The sequence below is a fragment of the Tenrec ecaudatus genome, chromosome 14, assembly GCF_050624435.1.
Source record: "Tenrec ecaudatus isolate mTenEca1 chromosome 14, mTenEca1.hap1, whole genome shotgun sequence".
In the NCBI taxonomy this organism is placed as follows: domain Eukaryota; kingdom Metazoa; phylum Chordata; class Mammalia; order Afrosoricida; family Tenrecidae; genus Tenrec; species Tenrec ecaudatus.
Genome location: NC_134543.1, coordinates 9,940,384 through 9,957,599, shown reverse-complemented (window position 1 = coordinate 9,957,599; position 17,216 = coordinate 9,940,384). Strand labels below are relative to the sequence as shown.

General features: G+C 39.0%; 1 protein-coding gene across 2 annotated transcripts in view; it reads left to right on the top strand.

Moving 5' to 3' along the window:
• PPP4R4 (protein phosphatase 4 regulatory subunit 4) overlaps nt 1-17,216 on the top strand; it is a 120,898-nt gene that overhangs the window by 45,554 nt on the left and 58,128 nt on the right. The window contains exon 4 of one of the 2 annotated variants that reach the window (XM_075530763.1): nt 17,047-17,194. In XM_075530763.1, the coding sequence (XP_075386878.1) occupies nt 17,047-17,194 (148 nt within the window). Of the gene's footprint in view, nt 1-13,657; nt 13,727-17,046; nt 17,195-17,216 lie in introns of those variants that run through there. The other variant, XM_075530764.1, reaches the window with a different exon arrangement.

Below are 17,216 nucleotides of genomic sequence, written 5' to 3'. Positions count from 1 at the left end.
AATATGGATTATGTTGATTAATTTTACAAGAAGTTTATAATTTCATGAAGATTATAGTTCATAAAAGTAATAATGTTCTATATACATTGCAAAATATTGTTTCATAGTGTGAGACAATATTTTATTTTCAAAAACTGAAAGTTATAAATAAATATGACAAAAGTTGATGAGATGTAAACCCATTTATGGTTTAATGCAAAAAAAACAAACAAACCCAAAACTAACAGCCAAAAAATACCTGGCTACTTGAGTAAATTGGTAAAAAATATCCGGTCTTTATTAAGTTACATAATATAACCAGTATCACCCCCCCTACCTCCTTACCTGGACTCATCAGGGAAAAGCTGATTGGAGAGAGTTACAGAGACTAGCCAGAAAGACAGTGTTAAATACTTCACTGCCCTGTACCTTGCTTGCATTGAAGGTAGATTGAAATCTTTGGAATGTTTAATTAGAAAATCTTGAATTTTGGTGATGATGAAACCACTATATTGAACCTTAGGCATCTTAGTGATACATAGGATCATTTATAGATATTTTTATTTTAAAACCTTTCAAATTATGAAGTACAAAGTCACATCATATAAAATAAAGGTTAATGGGGTATAATCGAAAACTTGATGAATTAACTCTTTTGGCATGATGATGAAGTAGATGTCCTAGAAAAACATTTTCAACTTAAGAAGGTCAGGTAGGACACAGGGATTTTTTTCCCGAGTGTAGGAAGAAGAAGAGTTTCTGGGGAGCACAACAATTGATTAACTAGGTAAAAGGCTGACGGTTCAAACCCATCCTGGATGGGAAGCAGATCTAGCCACCTGCTTTCAAAAGCACACAGCACTGACAATACTCTAGAGCAGCTGGATCTGCACCAATGGGATCACCATGAGCCAGACTCGACTAAATAGTAACTAATGACAACACAACAACAGCATAGAAGGAGTGCTTACAGCCACATAAGGTGGCTAGGGAAAAACCAGTTCAGATTTTTGTAAGGTATTAGCGGTAGCCTGTGCCCTAGGATATCAACTTGAAATAGCTCCAGGCAGGGAGAGCTTAGCACTCCTTGTAAAGTCTTTGCGTAGACCTTCACTGGCTGTTCATGAAGACGATTGCTGGGGGTGGGAAGGGCACAAAGGGCAAGACTAGAGAGAATCTATCTTTTTGATGCACGTGTTATGGCCATTAGCTTCTGCTGGGAGTCAGGAGCTCAAGGTTGCCTACTCAGAACCTTCTCCTTTAACAAGTGAGTCTTAAGTTGTTGATGGAGGAGCAGAAAACCTAACTTTTAAGGCCCGGTTTGATCCACTTATTCTGGGGGAGTGCTAGAAGGAACCCTCATCTCTCTCTGGAAGGAGGCACAAGACACCTCCTTTGTCCCAGGACTAGGCAAAGGTCCACTGTTACTGAGAGAAGGGTGGAAGCAACCACGCTATGACCCTTGTGTGTGGCAGGAGACTTTAGATCCAGAACAATGCATTGATGGAAAGCAGTGCTCTGGCACTTGTGGGGAAGAAGGGGTAAGTAACTTACCAAGTGTGTTCCATAGATATAAGGCCTTGGGAAATAGAGTAAGAACCCTGAAGAATAGAAACAAATTCATTGACACTCATGTATGGGTGTAAGAGAGAGTTTTATCGCAAAGAGCAATTGTATACTGAGAAAACATCCCGGTCCTGTCCAGAGCAAGTCCCCAAGTCCTATATTAGCCCCTATGTCTGATATTAGCTCATAAAGTCCTCTTAGACTCATACAGAACATGCAATGATGCTGAATGCGGGAAGATCACAGGCTGATGGGTGGAAAGTCTTGTGGATCCAGTGGCAGTAGAAGCATCTCAGTACTGGCATGGGTCTCCATGTGGCTCCTCCAGCTCTCTGAGAGAGTCTCTTCAACAGGAAGGGGAAACAGAGGTGTTGCCCACCTCTCAGGATAAAGAGGACATTTCTAGAATCCTCATGAGAAGGCCACACTCACAAGGAACCATCATCAGGCCATGACCTGATTGACAGACTAGACTCCAGCCCTCTACTTATTTTTCAACTTGACATGAAAGTATATAACTACCACAGCCAGACTCAAAGATCCTACTTAAGGCTCTGGCTGGACCAAGAGAACTGAGGCTCCCTTAGTCCGCCTGGAGCATAGCAAGCAGTGGCAGGCAGCAGTAGTTAATGGCTGAGGAAGGAACCAGAGGGCAGAGAGATGTTAAAATTTACAGCAGAGCAGAGACAATGAGAAAAGCTCTTTCTGCATCTCAGACTCCACATTAAGCACACAGTAAAGGTGACCACTGCTGGAGGAATTGGAAGCTTGTGATACCATGGTTTCCATGGCAACAGCATGACACAAACCCAGATCAACTACTCACTACACTGACTCAAGCCCCTACACTGCAGCTTATCAGAGGAGGTACATTAATTTCTGGGCATAAATACTGTTACCTCATTTTTACTAACTACTCAAAAATATCTTAAAAAGAGTCACCAAAACAAAGCTGTCAATATGTCTAGACCGAAATATTAAAACTATTAGGAAAGGAATTTAAAATGACTGTGGTTAATGTTAGCTAATAATCAGAACTGTAAGGAAAATAAGTTGGTTAGGAGACTTTAAAACTTCGCAGTAAGTTTTTCATTTTCAGTCCCGTGTCACTGCGATGCCCCCTGTGTTCTCAGATATGCTGCCAATATCAGTCTTAGTTAGGCAACATTTCTTTAGAAAGCACTCCATTATTGCCTTTGAAAACTTCTTTCCAGAAATGAATTCCTGGAATCCATACATGTTGATGCTGGCACTTTCTTGATTTTACCAGAGGGAATCAATGAAATGCTTACAATAATTATAATCACTCAAATTGTCATCAAAGGCAATTTGTTGACTGATCTTCAAGATACTGCCGTTGTATACACATTTCAATATTTAAAGCATTAAATAAGTACAATCTATGTTTCTTTGAATCTAACACTACTGTTTGCATTCCCTTAATCTCTCTCTGATGGTGGCTTGGATCCTTTGTGTATTGGAATTTTGATTTATGGGCTCATATTTCACTGATCTTAATGTCAGAGAATTCTTAGATACCAAGACGATGTGGAACTTTACTGCAGTGCAACTGTTGGCGTTTTCTGTGCATGCCTAATCTCCGAATATTGTGGGTTTGTTTTCTTTAAACAATCTATGGTTTCTGGAACTTCCTATATTCTTTAGAGCTTGAGAACAGAAGGAGGAACCTCAGGAAAATGAGGGGAAGCCAGATAAAGGAGAACAACGTGGTATCCTGGAGACCAAGAACATATTTGACTTTTATTTAAGTGGAATATTAGAAATAAAATATAGACTATGTATTTTGGGGAAGTGCACACAGAAAGTCATATAGTCTTGTTTTCTGCCTGAATGTCTGTGCATAGCATGCTTGGGCACAGATAGCCTACTGTGATAGATAATTACTTTGCTTATCCTGAATATTTTTAAGGTGTTTGGGTACTTAGGACAACCAAAATTTCCATTTAATATGCTGGAAGCTTTTAGGATTTTATATTGTTTTGATTGTTCTTGTCTCTTGATGTTTTAAACTTAAAGAAGTTAGTAAAACATACAGGAATGTGCACAAAGAATATAGTGCAACTCGTTGAGTTAATTGCACTCAGTTAATTGCAACAATGCCAGCAGCCTATAAACTTTTCCAATCTCTATCCCTCTTTCTCGCCCCAAGAAAATTAATCCTGATTTTAAAAAATCACATCTATTATTTACCACCTAAGCATTCTTTTTATTCCTAAATAATTTTTCCCATATTTTAACATTTTATATGTATAGAATCACATAGCATTTCTATGATTGCTCTTGGAGAAAGGCACATTTCCTCCCCCCCCCCCCACTGTATTTATTGGCTATTACATGGTGATTCTCTTTTGTGAATTCCCCATTTAACCTATTTCTCATTTTTCTATTGACTTGTTACTTCTAATTGACATGTAGGATTTCAGCATATATTGTGGATCCAATTTCTTTTTTGGTATGTGTTGCAATAATTTCTTCTACTTTGTAGTTGTGCACAATATTTTAGTCTTTAGTTTCACATCTTTTGTTGTTAAGGAACATGATTGTGTTGTGTTAAAAGTATAACCTCATGCTCTGTGATTTGACTGGAACATTTAGACCGGTTACATTTAATGTAACTGCACATATTATCTTACAGCTTGCTTTTGCGGCTTTCGCCGCCTGCCCTTTTTTCTTCTTCTCATTTCCTTATTCTGAGCTACTAAAGGAGTTTTATTATCATGCTTTTCCTCATGTCTATTAGCCTGGACGTTATCTGCCTGAAAAAAATAACCATAGAGATTATAACAAAGACGCTTTGGTAATACAAGGTCTTCACAGCACTTTATGTTTAATCCTCTACTGACTTACGTGTATTGTCAGATATTTGAATTATTTATAGATTTCAAGCCCTGCAATACATTATCTTCTCCTTCACCCAACTTAAAATTTGTCTCTCCTCTAACCTATTGCTTCCCTTTTCCTCCCACCCTTGGTAACCATCAAGGTCTGTTTCTTTTGATGTGAAAAACTTTCTCTGGTGTCTCATACAATCTTTGTCCTTTTGTGATTGCCTAACTTCACTCATTGTAATGTCCTTCGTATCTCTCCGTGTCATGAGGGTTTCACAGTTTCATCATGACTCTTTCATGACGTAAAGTATTCCATTGTGTGTGTGAATATACTAACGTGTATTTATCCATTTGTCCACCAAAGGGCATTTGGGTTGTTCCAATCTTCTTTAAGACTAGTTCTGCGTAAATCTGTTCGTGCTCTGGCTCTTACTTTGTTAGGGTATATGCTAAGTAGACAGCTGCTTGGGTCATCGGGTATTTTTATTCCTAATTGTTTGATGAACATCAAAGACTGCAGCCTTCAGTATGGATTGCGACTCAATGTAAAGAAAAGCTGAATCCTTACAACCAGACCAATAGGAAACATCATGATAAACAGAAAAGACGGAAGTCAAGATTTCATCTTGCTTGGATCCACAATCAATGCTCAGGATGTGGCTGTCAAGAAATCAAATGATCTATTACATCTGGAAAAATACTGCTGAACAAGACCTTAAATTGTGGAAGAGCAAGGATGTCACTTTGAAGAATGAGGAGCAACTGACCCAACCCATGGTATTTTCAGTTGCCTCATATGCATGTGGAAGTTGGACACTGAATAAGGAAGACAAAAGAATTGATGAATTTGATTACGTAATGCAATACTGGCAATGAAGATTGATAGTACCATGGGCTGCCAGAAGGAGAAACAAATCTGTATTGGAAATACAGCCAGATGCTCTTTAGAAGGGAGGATCGGGAGACTTTGTCTTGGACATATTGGTGAGACTTTGGACATGTTATCAGGAGAACCCAAACCAAACCAGACTCACTGCCATAAAGTCAATTTTGACTCAGGGAAACTATATAGCACTGCCCTGTGTGTTTCAAAACTAACTTTAAAAAAAAAACCATTTTATTAGGGACTCATACAACTCTTATCACAATCCATACATACATTAATTGTGCAAAGCACATCTTTACATTCTTTGCCCTCATCATTTTCAAAGCATTTGCTCTCCACTTAATCCCTCTGCATCATGTCCTCTTTTCCCCTAACTTTTTACGGGCATAGAAAGCTTCATCTTTCCCTCAAGGAACAGCTGGTGGTTTCAAACCTCTGACTTAGTGGTTAGCAGCCCAATGTGTAACCATCCTGAAAAAGGAAGATGGATGGACCCAGTGACTACACCAATGGGCTCAAACCTAAGAACAATTGTGTGGATGGCGCAGGACTGGTCCACATTTTGTTCTCTTGTGCATAGGGTTGCTATGAGTTGGAACCAACTTGTGCGCATCTAACAACAGTCATTTTTTGTCTTCTGCTTTGTATGTGTTTATTGCATTATGTTTGATTTATTATTGTGTATTTATGCCATGTATTAGAATACCTAATTGCATACTTATTTTTTCATTAATGCTTCATGTAATTGTAGGGCTTACTTTTAAAAAAATCCATCTTGAGTTTGTACATCGAGTGAGGCATGGTTCTATTTCATTCTTCTGCAAATGTAAGTCCAAATATGCTAGCAATACTTGTAGAAGAGACTGTCTCTTCCCCGTTTAATGTATTTCAGTCTCTTGTCAAAAATCAGTTGTCTGTAGGTAGATGGATTTATTTCTGGGTTCTCTATTTTTCTCTATTGGTCTGTGTATCTCTTATACCCATACCAGGTTGTTTCTACATAAGATCAGCTGCTCAAATCCTCCAATTGCTCCACAGGGGAAAGTTGAGGTATTTTGCCCCTGTAACGATTTACAGCCTCTGAAGCCCACAGGGGTAGCTCTACTCTGCCCCACGTGTCTCTATGAGTCAGACTTGACTTGATGATAATGAGTTTGATTCTTTGGTTTTTATTCATATTTTGTTGCATGCTTTCATAGGGACTAGACGTTGGATTTTATCAAATACATTTTCTACATCAATTGTCATGTTCATGTTGTGCTCCTTTGTTTTACTTCTCTGTTGAGTAACAGTGATTGTTTTTCGAATGCTGAACTATCCTTGCATATCTGGTCTGAATCCCACTTGGTCAGGATGTATTTTTGGTTGTTATTGTTGAGTTCTACTGACTAGTATTTTGTTGAGAATTTTTGTATCTATGTTCAGAAAGGATATTTGTCTATAATTTTCTATTTTGGCAATGTCTTTTGCTTGTTTTAGTATCAGAGTTATATTCCCTTCATAAAATGAACTCGAGAGTTGGCTGTCTTTTTTCTATAATCTAGATCAATTTGAGTGTGATTGGTATCAACTCTTTTCTGAACATTTGGTAGAGTTCCCAGGTAAAGCTCTTTGATCATGGACTGTTTTCTGGTTGGGAGTTTTTTTAATAACCTGATATAGTTCTTCTTTTGTTATGTGTCTGTTCGGCTTTTCGACATCATTTTGTGTTAGTTTAGGTAGGTAGTGTGTTTCTAGAAATTTGTCCATTTCTTATAGGTTTTCAAATTTGTTGGAGTATAGTCCTTGATACTATTGTGTTACTATCTTGTTAATTTTAGTTGCTTCTGCTGTTTCTTATTCATGATATTTGATTTTTTCTTGTTTGTTCAACTTACAAATGATTTGTCATTTTGTTAATTCTATAAAAGAAATAACTTCTTGTTTTATTGACTCTTTTTATTGCTTTGTTTACTTATTTCTGCTCTGATTTTTATTGTTTCTTTTCTTATGATGGCTAAGAGTTTATTTTGCTGCCGTTGTTCTAATTGTTGAAGATGTTGGCTTAAGGTGTTGGTTTGGCTGTTTTTTTATTTTTGATGTGTATGTCTATTGCTACAAATATTCTCTGAGTACTGCCTTTGCTGTGTCTCAAAGATTTTAGTATTTTATTACTGTTTTTGTTCTTGTTGGTTTCAAGGAACTTTAAAATTTCATTCTTTTGTCAGTTACTCAATTTTCAAGAAGAGTGTTGCCCAATTTCTATGTATTTGAATCCCCGCCTCCCTCGGTGGCCCCTCTGCCCCCACCCCGGTCCCCTATTGTTAAAGTTTATTAAGGCTTGCTTTATGTCCTAACATATAGACTATTATGGAGAATGTTTCACATGCACTGGAAAACAATGTTTATTGTGCTATTGTTGGGGTGAAGAGTTTTAAATATGTCTAAGAGGTCAAGTTGATTAATTGTATTGTTTAATTCTTCTATGCCTTTATTGCGTTTCTTTCTCATTCTTCTTCCTTTCTTTAAGAGAGGTGAATTGACACCTTCACTCTTGTATTGTCTGTTTCTCGCTTCATCTCCATAGGAGCTTGATTAATATATTTGGAGTTTCTTTCATTGAGTTCATAGATATTTAACTGCATGCCTTCTTGTTCAATTGTACCCTTAATCTCTGTGCCATGCCCTTTAATCTCTATGCCATGCCCTTTAATCTCTATGCCATGTGTTCTCATGATGGATTCTGTCTTGAAGTCTATTTTATCAAACATTAGTATTGCAACTCCTGCCTTTTTTCCATCACCATTAGCTTGATAGGTCCTTTGTTTTACCATCCTTTGATTTTTTTTAGTCTATTTCTGCCTTTGTGTCTAAGATGTGTTTCGTGTAAGCAGAGTATCCATGGGTCCTGTTTTCTTACCCATTCTGTTACTTTGTCATTTGATTGCTGCATGTAATCCATCTACAGTCAGTGTCATTATTGATAGGTATCAATTTATTGCTGTCATTTTACTCTGTGTGTGTTGTTGTTGGCTTCGTTGTTCCTCATAATCTTCTGTTCAGAGTTTAGTTTCTGTGTTGTTATTATTTTCTCCTTTGCTGTTATTTTGTTGTTTACTAGGTCTTTTGATTTTCCTCTTATTTTTATTAGTATTCTCATTTTCTTTGAGGTTACTTTTGTTTTTAATTTTCTTTCCAAGTTTAAAGTAATCTATTCTCTCTTGAAAACTACTTACTTCCTCTGTGAATGTTTTGCATCTATGGTATTCCCTCTGTGTACTTTATATTTGCCTTTATTGTACGTTTGTTTTACGTAAGTACTCCTGTAAGTGTTTTAACTTCTGGGCAGTGGTGTCTTGTATGGTGGTCCCAGGTTGATTTCTGCTGTTGTCATTGAATCTTTGTTCAAATAACTTCCCTTAATATTTTTTGTAATATCGATCTAATTTTTAAATTTCTTTAATTTCACCTGCTCCTGAAGTGCACTTATGTCTCCTTCACATTTGAAAGGTAATTTTGCTGGATATGATTCTTAGTAGGCAATTTTTTTTTCAGAGTTTTATATATTCCATTGCCTTCTTGTTTTCTACTGAAAAAGCAGAGCTTAGTCTTACTGGCTCCCTTTTGTAAGTAACTTTTCTTTCTTTTTCTGAACTACTTTCAGGATTATTTTCTTGTATTTACTATTGGAAAGTTTTATTATGATATATTCATTTTATTTTGAGGTGTATCCTATTTAGGCTTCTTTCAGCTTCTTGAATGGCTATTTCCTCCTCATTCATGAAATTAGGGATTTCTTCCAGGATTTTTTAGACTATTTAAAAATAATAATTTTATTGGGGCTCATACAAACTCTTATCACAATCCATCCAGACATCCATTGTTTCAAGCACATTTGTTTCTTTTAGACTATATGTTCTGGGTATTTTGATTTGTTTGTTTGTTGTTCTGAAATGCCTTTTAGGCATATGTTATTTTTCTTGGAAGTATCCCACTTAATTATTAGACTTTTTGTTGTTGTTATTTATTTTCATGGATTGTTTATCTTGTAGACTTGTATTGAGAGCTTTGCTTTCAAGCTAACTAATTTTGCCTTTTATTATTTTAATTCTGCTGTTCCCTTTCAAAGTGTTATGTGTTTTTAATACCTCAGTATTAAAATCTTCTGGAAACCTATTTGATATTTTAGGATGGTTTCTAATTTTTCATTTATTTTTTTCAGGTTACTCTTACAGTGTTTTCATGAGTTCTCTCACTGCACCTACCACCTTCACCCCCACCCCTCACACTGCCTGTTGGGAGCCGATAACCATTAAGACCCTGGCCTCAGCCATGTAGCAGAAACTTGTAGCAGAAACTTGGCTGCTTCCTAACAGCAAGGCTTTGTGTCCTGCCCAACTCCGCCCCCACATTCCAAGCTATGTACTCTGTAGCACAGGCAGTTGCGATAACTGACCTTGTTGCCATTGGTTAAAATACTGAGCACCCATTGGACTACAGACATACCATATTAGGAACATAACAAAATTGGTGGTTCATCTGGTAAGCCTTAATTAGCATACGAACGTCATCACGGATGTCTTTGAGAACTGTTGGTGCCCTTTTTACCTTATTAGGACCATGTAGCCGATTGGTTGTTACACAGTATGCTTCATTAGAATATGTGCCTCCCACTTCCTACCTGCAGCTGATTGGCTAACGTTGTTATGCTTCATTGTAATACACATATTGTATTGGATGTTATGCAGTATGCCTCATTGGAATATACACCTCACAGTTCCTCTTTAATGTAAATATATACCCCGAGTTTTGTCTTGCTCCACGTCTCTGTGTCTTTCTTCCATCCAGGTTCAGTTGCCCCTCCGGGTCACCGCATGAGGGTCTCCCTGGACGAGACCCTAATACCTGCCCATAGCTGTCTTGATCTTTTTTATCTGTTGAAAGTACTTAAGAGTAATTTTCCCAAAATTCCTTTCTGATAGTCTCATTGCCTTTTCTTTCTCAGTTAGGTCTTTTGACTCTGGATATTGGTCACTCGTTTCACCAATGTCCTGTCTGGCATCTTTGTGCGAATTGATATTATCGGTTGACTCTGAGATGCTGTGTTTGTGTGTTTTGCTTGTTGGCCAAGTGGCAATGCTGTGGATGGTGGCCCTTACCCATTACTTGTAGCTATTGGAGCTGTGAGAGTAGCTGGGTTTTGTGAGTATAGTCGACTCTGTCAGGTGGCCCGAGACAGAATAGTAAAAAAAAAAACCACAGAAAACAAAACTATAAAAATATATGCAAAAACAAAAAAGAATGAAAAACACTTAGCCAACAGCAAAGTGAAAGGAAATCTCTCTCTCTCTCTCTCTCTCTCTCTCTCTCTCTCTCTCTCTCTCTCTCTCTCTCACACACACACACACACACACACACACACACACACACACTAATACCCATACTGGAACCAACAGCTGTTTTTCTTTCTCAGTTATGAAAAACAGAACAAGAAAATCCTCCAAAACTCACTGTCATTGGGTCAATGCAGACTCACAGCGACTCTCTAGCACAGGGTAGAACCTCCCGTTATGGGACAGGGTAGCACTGTCCCTGTGAGTTTCCATGACTGGAACTGTTTACTGGAGTAGAAAGCCTGCTCTTTCTTTTGCAAAGTTGCTGGAGGTTTTGAACTGCTGACCTTTGAAGATTGCAGCCTAACAGGTAATCACTACACCACCAGGGCTTCTTCTCAACCAAAAGAGCGTGCTTATTGAGGTCCTACCTGGGGTGTATGGCCACGGAGGTCTAAGTATGTGTACATGAGTCTTGGCTTTTCTTGTCAACAGGTGCTTTTGAGGAGATAGGCATTATTCATCATCCCAGAGACCCCGTAGGACAAAGGAGAACTGTCCTTGTGGGTTTCCAAGACTATAACGGTCTATAGGAGCCACTTTCTCCCTGGGAGTGGCTGGTGGTTTCAAACTGAAGATCTTGTGGCTAGTAACAGTGCATGATCCAGTATGTTACCAGGGAATCAACTGGATACCAGTGAGTTTGGTTTTGTTGTTGTTTGGAGAGATTATTGCCCCTCTTGTGCCCTCTGTCTCTCTGCTGGTAGTTTATCAAAACACCAAATGGAGAGAAACACACACACACACACACACACACACACACACACACACACGCACACATGACAAAGCTCAAAGCCTCAACGGGTGCTGCTGCTTTTTCTCAAGACTCCTGTCCTGTAGATGACTTCTGCTGACTTTTAGGGGTATGAGTTTTAGGGTTGGTTCTGCTTTATTAAACTATACTGGAGGCTTATCAAAACAAAAGAATGATGAGGGTAAAACTAAACATGCAAAAGAAAAAGTCCCAATCAATCCTGTAGCTGCTTTAATCTCAGGACACTCAAGAGGCCAGAGCTTCAGCCAGGGGTTGGGTAGATAATCCCAGCATCCTTCTCCATCTCCTCCAAACCAGGAATGTGCGGGCCAGCACTCTTTCTAGGCACCAGGGAACCATGGGGGAACCCCTGAGATGATTCGGTTGCCTCTTCCTTAGCCTCCTGTGCCCTGTGTTCCTGCCTGGTCCACCCCTTTCATGTTGCACTAGTAGGCCTGGGGATGTGGAAGGAGGGGTACAACCCACTGGGTGCACTAGTTTGGGTGTGATTCATTCCTCTGTTCATCCAGAGACGCGTGGTTGGGGGGTGGGGTGTGTGTGTCCACTTTTCTCTCGCTCTGTTTTGGTAAACTTTCTCTTTGTTGCCACTGGAGGTCCCTCTGTGCTGCAGGTGGAGCACTTTGCTTCATTGCCCCCAGCTGAGACTTTGCTGGTCTGTTTGATCTCTGATGTGGATTGTGCCCCTTGGTTTCCCTTTGGTGCGTCAAGTTACCTCAGCCACCCTTTCCTCAGACCCAGGGCTCCAGGTCATCCTCCATGTGCTCTTTCTGATGTCTCTGTTGTAGAGGGGACACTCAGCAAGCCTGTCGAGGTCACCACCTGACCGGAAGCTGACTAACAAACCTCTTCTTTGCAAGGTTTTAAATTGCTGCTTAGTGGACAGTTTTAAGCCGATATCCTGAAATTACCCACGAATGTCAAAATGACTTAGCAAATAATCCAGCGAGAACATCAGTTATTAAAGCCACGGTGGTGTACTCTGTGTACTCATTTGCTTTGATTTGAATGTGATTCTGCGTGGCACGGTGTTTCATTATATATTTACAGTTGTTATTTGATCACACTAGTACTGGGATTTCCTGTAGAAAAAGGGACCTCCTTTTGCTTTTCTGTGCACTTTCTCATGAACTTTGCTAATCCCTGATCTATGAATTGCAAGAAAGGTAACACTTATCTCCTTGTGTTTTCTGCTTACTGTCTCCAGTTTATTTTCCCTCAGAGGTTGTGATTTTCATTGTTCTCACCTTATTCTTCCCAGTTTCAGTGCGACATGTGGCATTTGGCTAGGGCAATATTGAAATATTGTAGTTAATTAGTAAAGGCACCTTAGAATTGTCATGTACTGCTAATTCGTATTTATATCAGTTTAAAGATTTTTATAAATATATTTTTAAGTGAAAATAAATTTGTGCATAAAAATAGTCAGATTCCCATTGCAGGTTACTCTCTACTCCTGCCCCCAAATAGCATTATTAAAAAAAAATTTAACTAAATACTACCTATGATTTGTTCCTGTTACTTATTGTCAGTGACTATTAGTTGCTGTCATTTACCTTTAGTTCCTGTTAGTTATTATCAGTTTCTAGGAGTTGTTGTTAGTTAGTAAAAACCCCACGTTTGTGACCTAAAAACCCTAGGTATTTTATTATGTACTAGGACTTCCTGTTTTAATTTTTAGGCCCTTATTACTTAATTTCAATACAATCAATTACAGCATCTCAAAAACATAACCCCCTCAAAGGTCCTTTGTAATTTTAGAACTGTCTTCTCTTTAGCAACACCATTTATGGTAAATCTGTTTACAAATTCTGTACAGTAAGTTTAGTGTCAAAATGCATGAATCCAAACTCTTTGCTGTTTTAGAGTTAATCACTGGTTAGTGCCTGCCTCTCTACCGTGTGCAGAGCAGAGACATCTCTTCTGGAGGGCAGGGCTTATTGTCTGTCTCTGCAGAGAATGCGTTCCACTGCTCTGCAAAACGCTCTGTTGCACTGTTTAAGCTACCCGAAGGCGAATTTAAAGACAGAATTATTTAGCACATTTTCTTTGCTTGAGTGGGCCTTTCATAATTTGGAAACACACCATTAACCCATCTATGGGTATCTCATTTCATTTGTGAGGAAATTCAGGTTGGGATGCCAGCCATACTCTAGTATGTAAGAGGAACGGTAACTGCCATGAAGGCAAGCATTGAAGCAATAGAGGAATTTACTTTTCAGTGTCTTCCAAGGTCCATGAGGATGCACACTTATTAACCCCGAGAGTATGGACCTCACATATGTTTGTCCCGAGGGTGTGACTCTGTGGAGGAGAACACTGACCGGTAAGTATCAGTCTCTTACTGTATTCTATTTCAGAGATTATGTTTAGCAATCAATTGCTTTTTAGTAGTGATGAAGTCTCTTAGTCTGTGCTGGTTTCTTAACAGTGGACAGTCCCAGATGTTGAAGTCAGCACAACAAGAGAAAAACCCAAATCCTGATAAGACTTGAGGATTTTTCGGAAATTAAATACAGAATAGTGGGGCCAGTGTTGCTGCGGGAAAGAAGACTAAGTAATACAGTCAGAAGACGTGATGGTGGGGCCTTCTCCTGTTCTTCTTCTGCATAAAGTTTGCAGATGTGCAAAACCCAGGACTGTACTGACTTTCAAAGGGGACAATGACAGCCTGTGGAGCTGAAAGACACCAGGCTCCTGTGAATGTGCACCGTGGCCTCACAGTCTTTCCCAAGACTTCTTTGCCAATCCCTCTCTCTTTCTTAATAAAAGCAGTGTCTTCTGAAGTCTGTCAGCGGCCACATCAAATCTCTTAAAAGGGTTTTCCAAATCCAAAACTGTTAGTTATAACATGGAACAAATGTTTGTTTTGGGGGCTACAAGGTCTAACAAAGAGGGTGCGTGGGGAGAGCTGGTTTCAGAGACCAGCGGCTACTTCTGTTTTGTCTTCCCCTTCTCGTTCCTTCGCTTTTGCTTTCAGTTAAGATTTCTTAGGATTTTGTTGATTACTGGTTGAAAAACTTGTACAATTTTTGTGCCACGTGATATATATGTTTAAGGCAAAACAAAGTCATTATGGGCTACCCTAGCAGGTTTTCTGTTAATTAAATGCATTACATAACTTTGGCTATTGCCAGACCTCCCCCTCCCCCGCAAACACACACACACACCACCTGAAGCCTTGTCTTGATTGAAACCAAGTTGTAAAAGAAGCAGTGAAAGGAAGTGTCGACTCTGTCAGGAAGAATTCGGTGCTTAGGTGTGCTTCCGCATCTCCTTGTTGCTGATGGTTAGTTAGCCCGTGGATCTCTCTGAGCCTGTTTCTTTTACGAGAAAATTCCTTTGAGATTATCCATGTTATCTCAGAGTACCATGACTGACAGTGCTCTCAATATGCTGAATCATGATCTCCCATGTTCACAGCAATGCCGGACCAAAGACATCTTCCTGTTCTCATGAGAGGAAAGACCCAGGAATGCATTCCTATGGGATCAGTGTCACTTTGCTTGCAGCCTCATTTCTTAATGCTTAAGAGTGACCTAAAAGTACCGCTTGAAGCCATCTTTTAAAAGACTAGGCAAATATATGTCTACAGAGAGTAGCAAAAGCAGAAAGGTTGGTGAAAGGATCAGAGATTTGATTATTCAGGATTTATTGAATGCCTACTATGGTCTAGAGTTGGGGATATCAAAATGAACAAAACAGATAAATATTCTTGTACTTGTGAAGGTCATGTTTAATTATTGGGGACACACAATAACCAAATAAATATGTAGTGGATGGAAGATGGTGAGTGCTATGGATCCAAATCTGCAATGAGAATGGTGAGTCCTGGAGCAAAGGGCTGATTTTCAGTTCAAGAGGAGGTGATCAGGGAAGGCTTCATCGAAAAGCAGTCAGGAATCCAGCCATGTGGACACCTGGAGAAGAGGAATAGGTGGACTGGGAAGCTGTTGGAGAGTTTTGAACAGAGAAGTGACTTGGTTGGGTGCATAGTTCAAAATACTCTGGCTAGCTTCTGTATAGAGAATGACGAGTAGAGGAGCACCGACAGAGCAATCTTCCAGGCTAGGGATGATAGAGCAAGCACAGCAACACTGGTGAGGGTAGCACAGACGGGGCAGTGGGTCGGAATCAACTCAGTGGCACCTAACAGCAACAGAACAGGGTGGCTTGGCTTAGGATGGCTATAGCAGAAGTAATAAACGGTCAGATTCTGGATATATTTTGAAGGTTGAGTTCTATAGGATTTATTGATGATTTGATTGGAGTGAGTGAGGAGGGGTCAAGAACGCAGGCTTAATAATGGGAAGGGTAGAGTTGCCGTTCACTGTTCACAGGAGGAGCACATTTGTGGGAGAGGCGAGTTCAATATGGGTTATCCAAGGCTTGAATAAAAAGGAGAGACTTAGATGGACAATGGTTGTTATTAAGATGTTCATTTTGCACAATAAGTTGCCAACTCAAAAGTTCTGTGTAAATGAACTTACCTAGACCCTTTCTAGTGTTTTCATTTATCGTATTTAGTGGACTGTTTATACTCTCTATCAACATGATGTTACAGTTCACAGTTTACACTAGGTGATAACTCAGTAATATCAACGTCCCAGAGACCATAAACTTGTTATATGACAGCAGTCATCTAGTATAGCTGATTATAACAAATAGCGTTACATTCCTTATAAAATGGACACAGGAGGAGATTTCATAATTAAACAAAGGGTTATTGCAGTTACATTTATATTATACAACTTAACTTCTAGAGACAGGTAATATCTTTGTGGGGTTACTAACAGGCTGGTTTCTGTTTTTGTCTGTTCTGTGTGTTGCAAACTGATTACCTCATGTAGACTTTAACTTTGTTTATGCATTTTAAAATTCATTACATGGGAATTGAGGTGACTGATTATATATTTTTGAAAATTCTGTTAATAAATTGATTTTTTTCTCTTTTTGGTAGCATTTGTTAACCTTCTTTTAAAAAATCATTTTATTGGGGGCTTGTACAACTCTTATCACAATCCATACATACATACGTTGTCAGCCTTTTGGCTAGGATCTGTTCTTATCAGTTTAATAAATTGATTTTTAAAACTGTTTACATCATGATAATTTATATTCCTATCAGTTATGTAAAGTAGAAAAGTAAAACCATTTGCAAGAGTGTAAGTGTATCTTTTTTTTTTCTGTAGTAGAATACATCATCTTTGTTCTTTGCAGTAGAAAATAATTAAATCATATGATGGTTGGAGCTTTGGCATTACAGTGCTGGGTAGCATGACAACCTGTGTAAATCAGACAGCACAACAGAAATTGAGAGCTATCAAAATCACCTACTCTGTTATCATCGTGTTTATGTTCTGTTGATACTCGTCACTCAGCAAAGCACATCGGATGCTGTTTTAGGTGAACAATTCCTGAGACATTTAAATTTTGTGTGGTACTTTGAAGAATACAAACATGACTAGCTAAATCCTGTTTTCTGAACTCAACGTGTATAAGGAAGTGCATATCCTAAAAGATCTTCTATGAATGGTTTTGGCTAATAGTCCCTTGGAGTTTTAACACTGATAATTTTGATCTCTCATCTATGTAAACCTCAAACTCTTTCTGGTTCTACAGGAAGTCCTGCGTGTTGCAGGGGTGGAAATGCAGTTAACAGCTGCGGTGTCATTTCTGACCATCCTGCAGGAAGAATCCGTGTCAATCCATGCATATGCCCACTCCTTCCTACAAATCATTCTACTGCATCTGGAGCACCGGGATGCAGGTCAGGGGCTTGGCATGTTTCA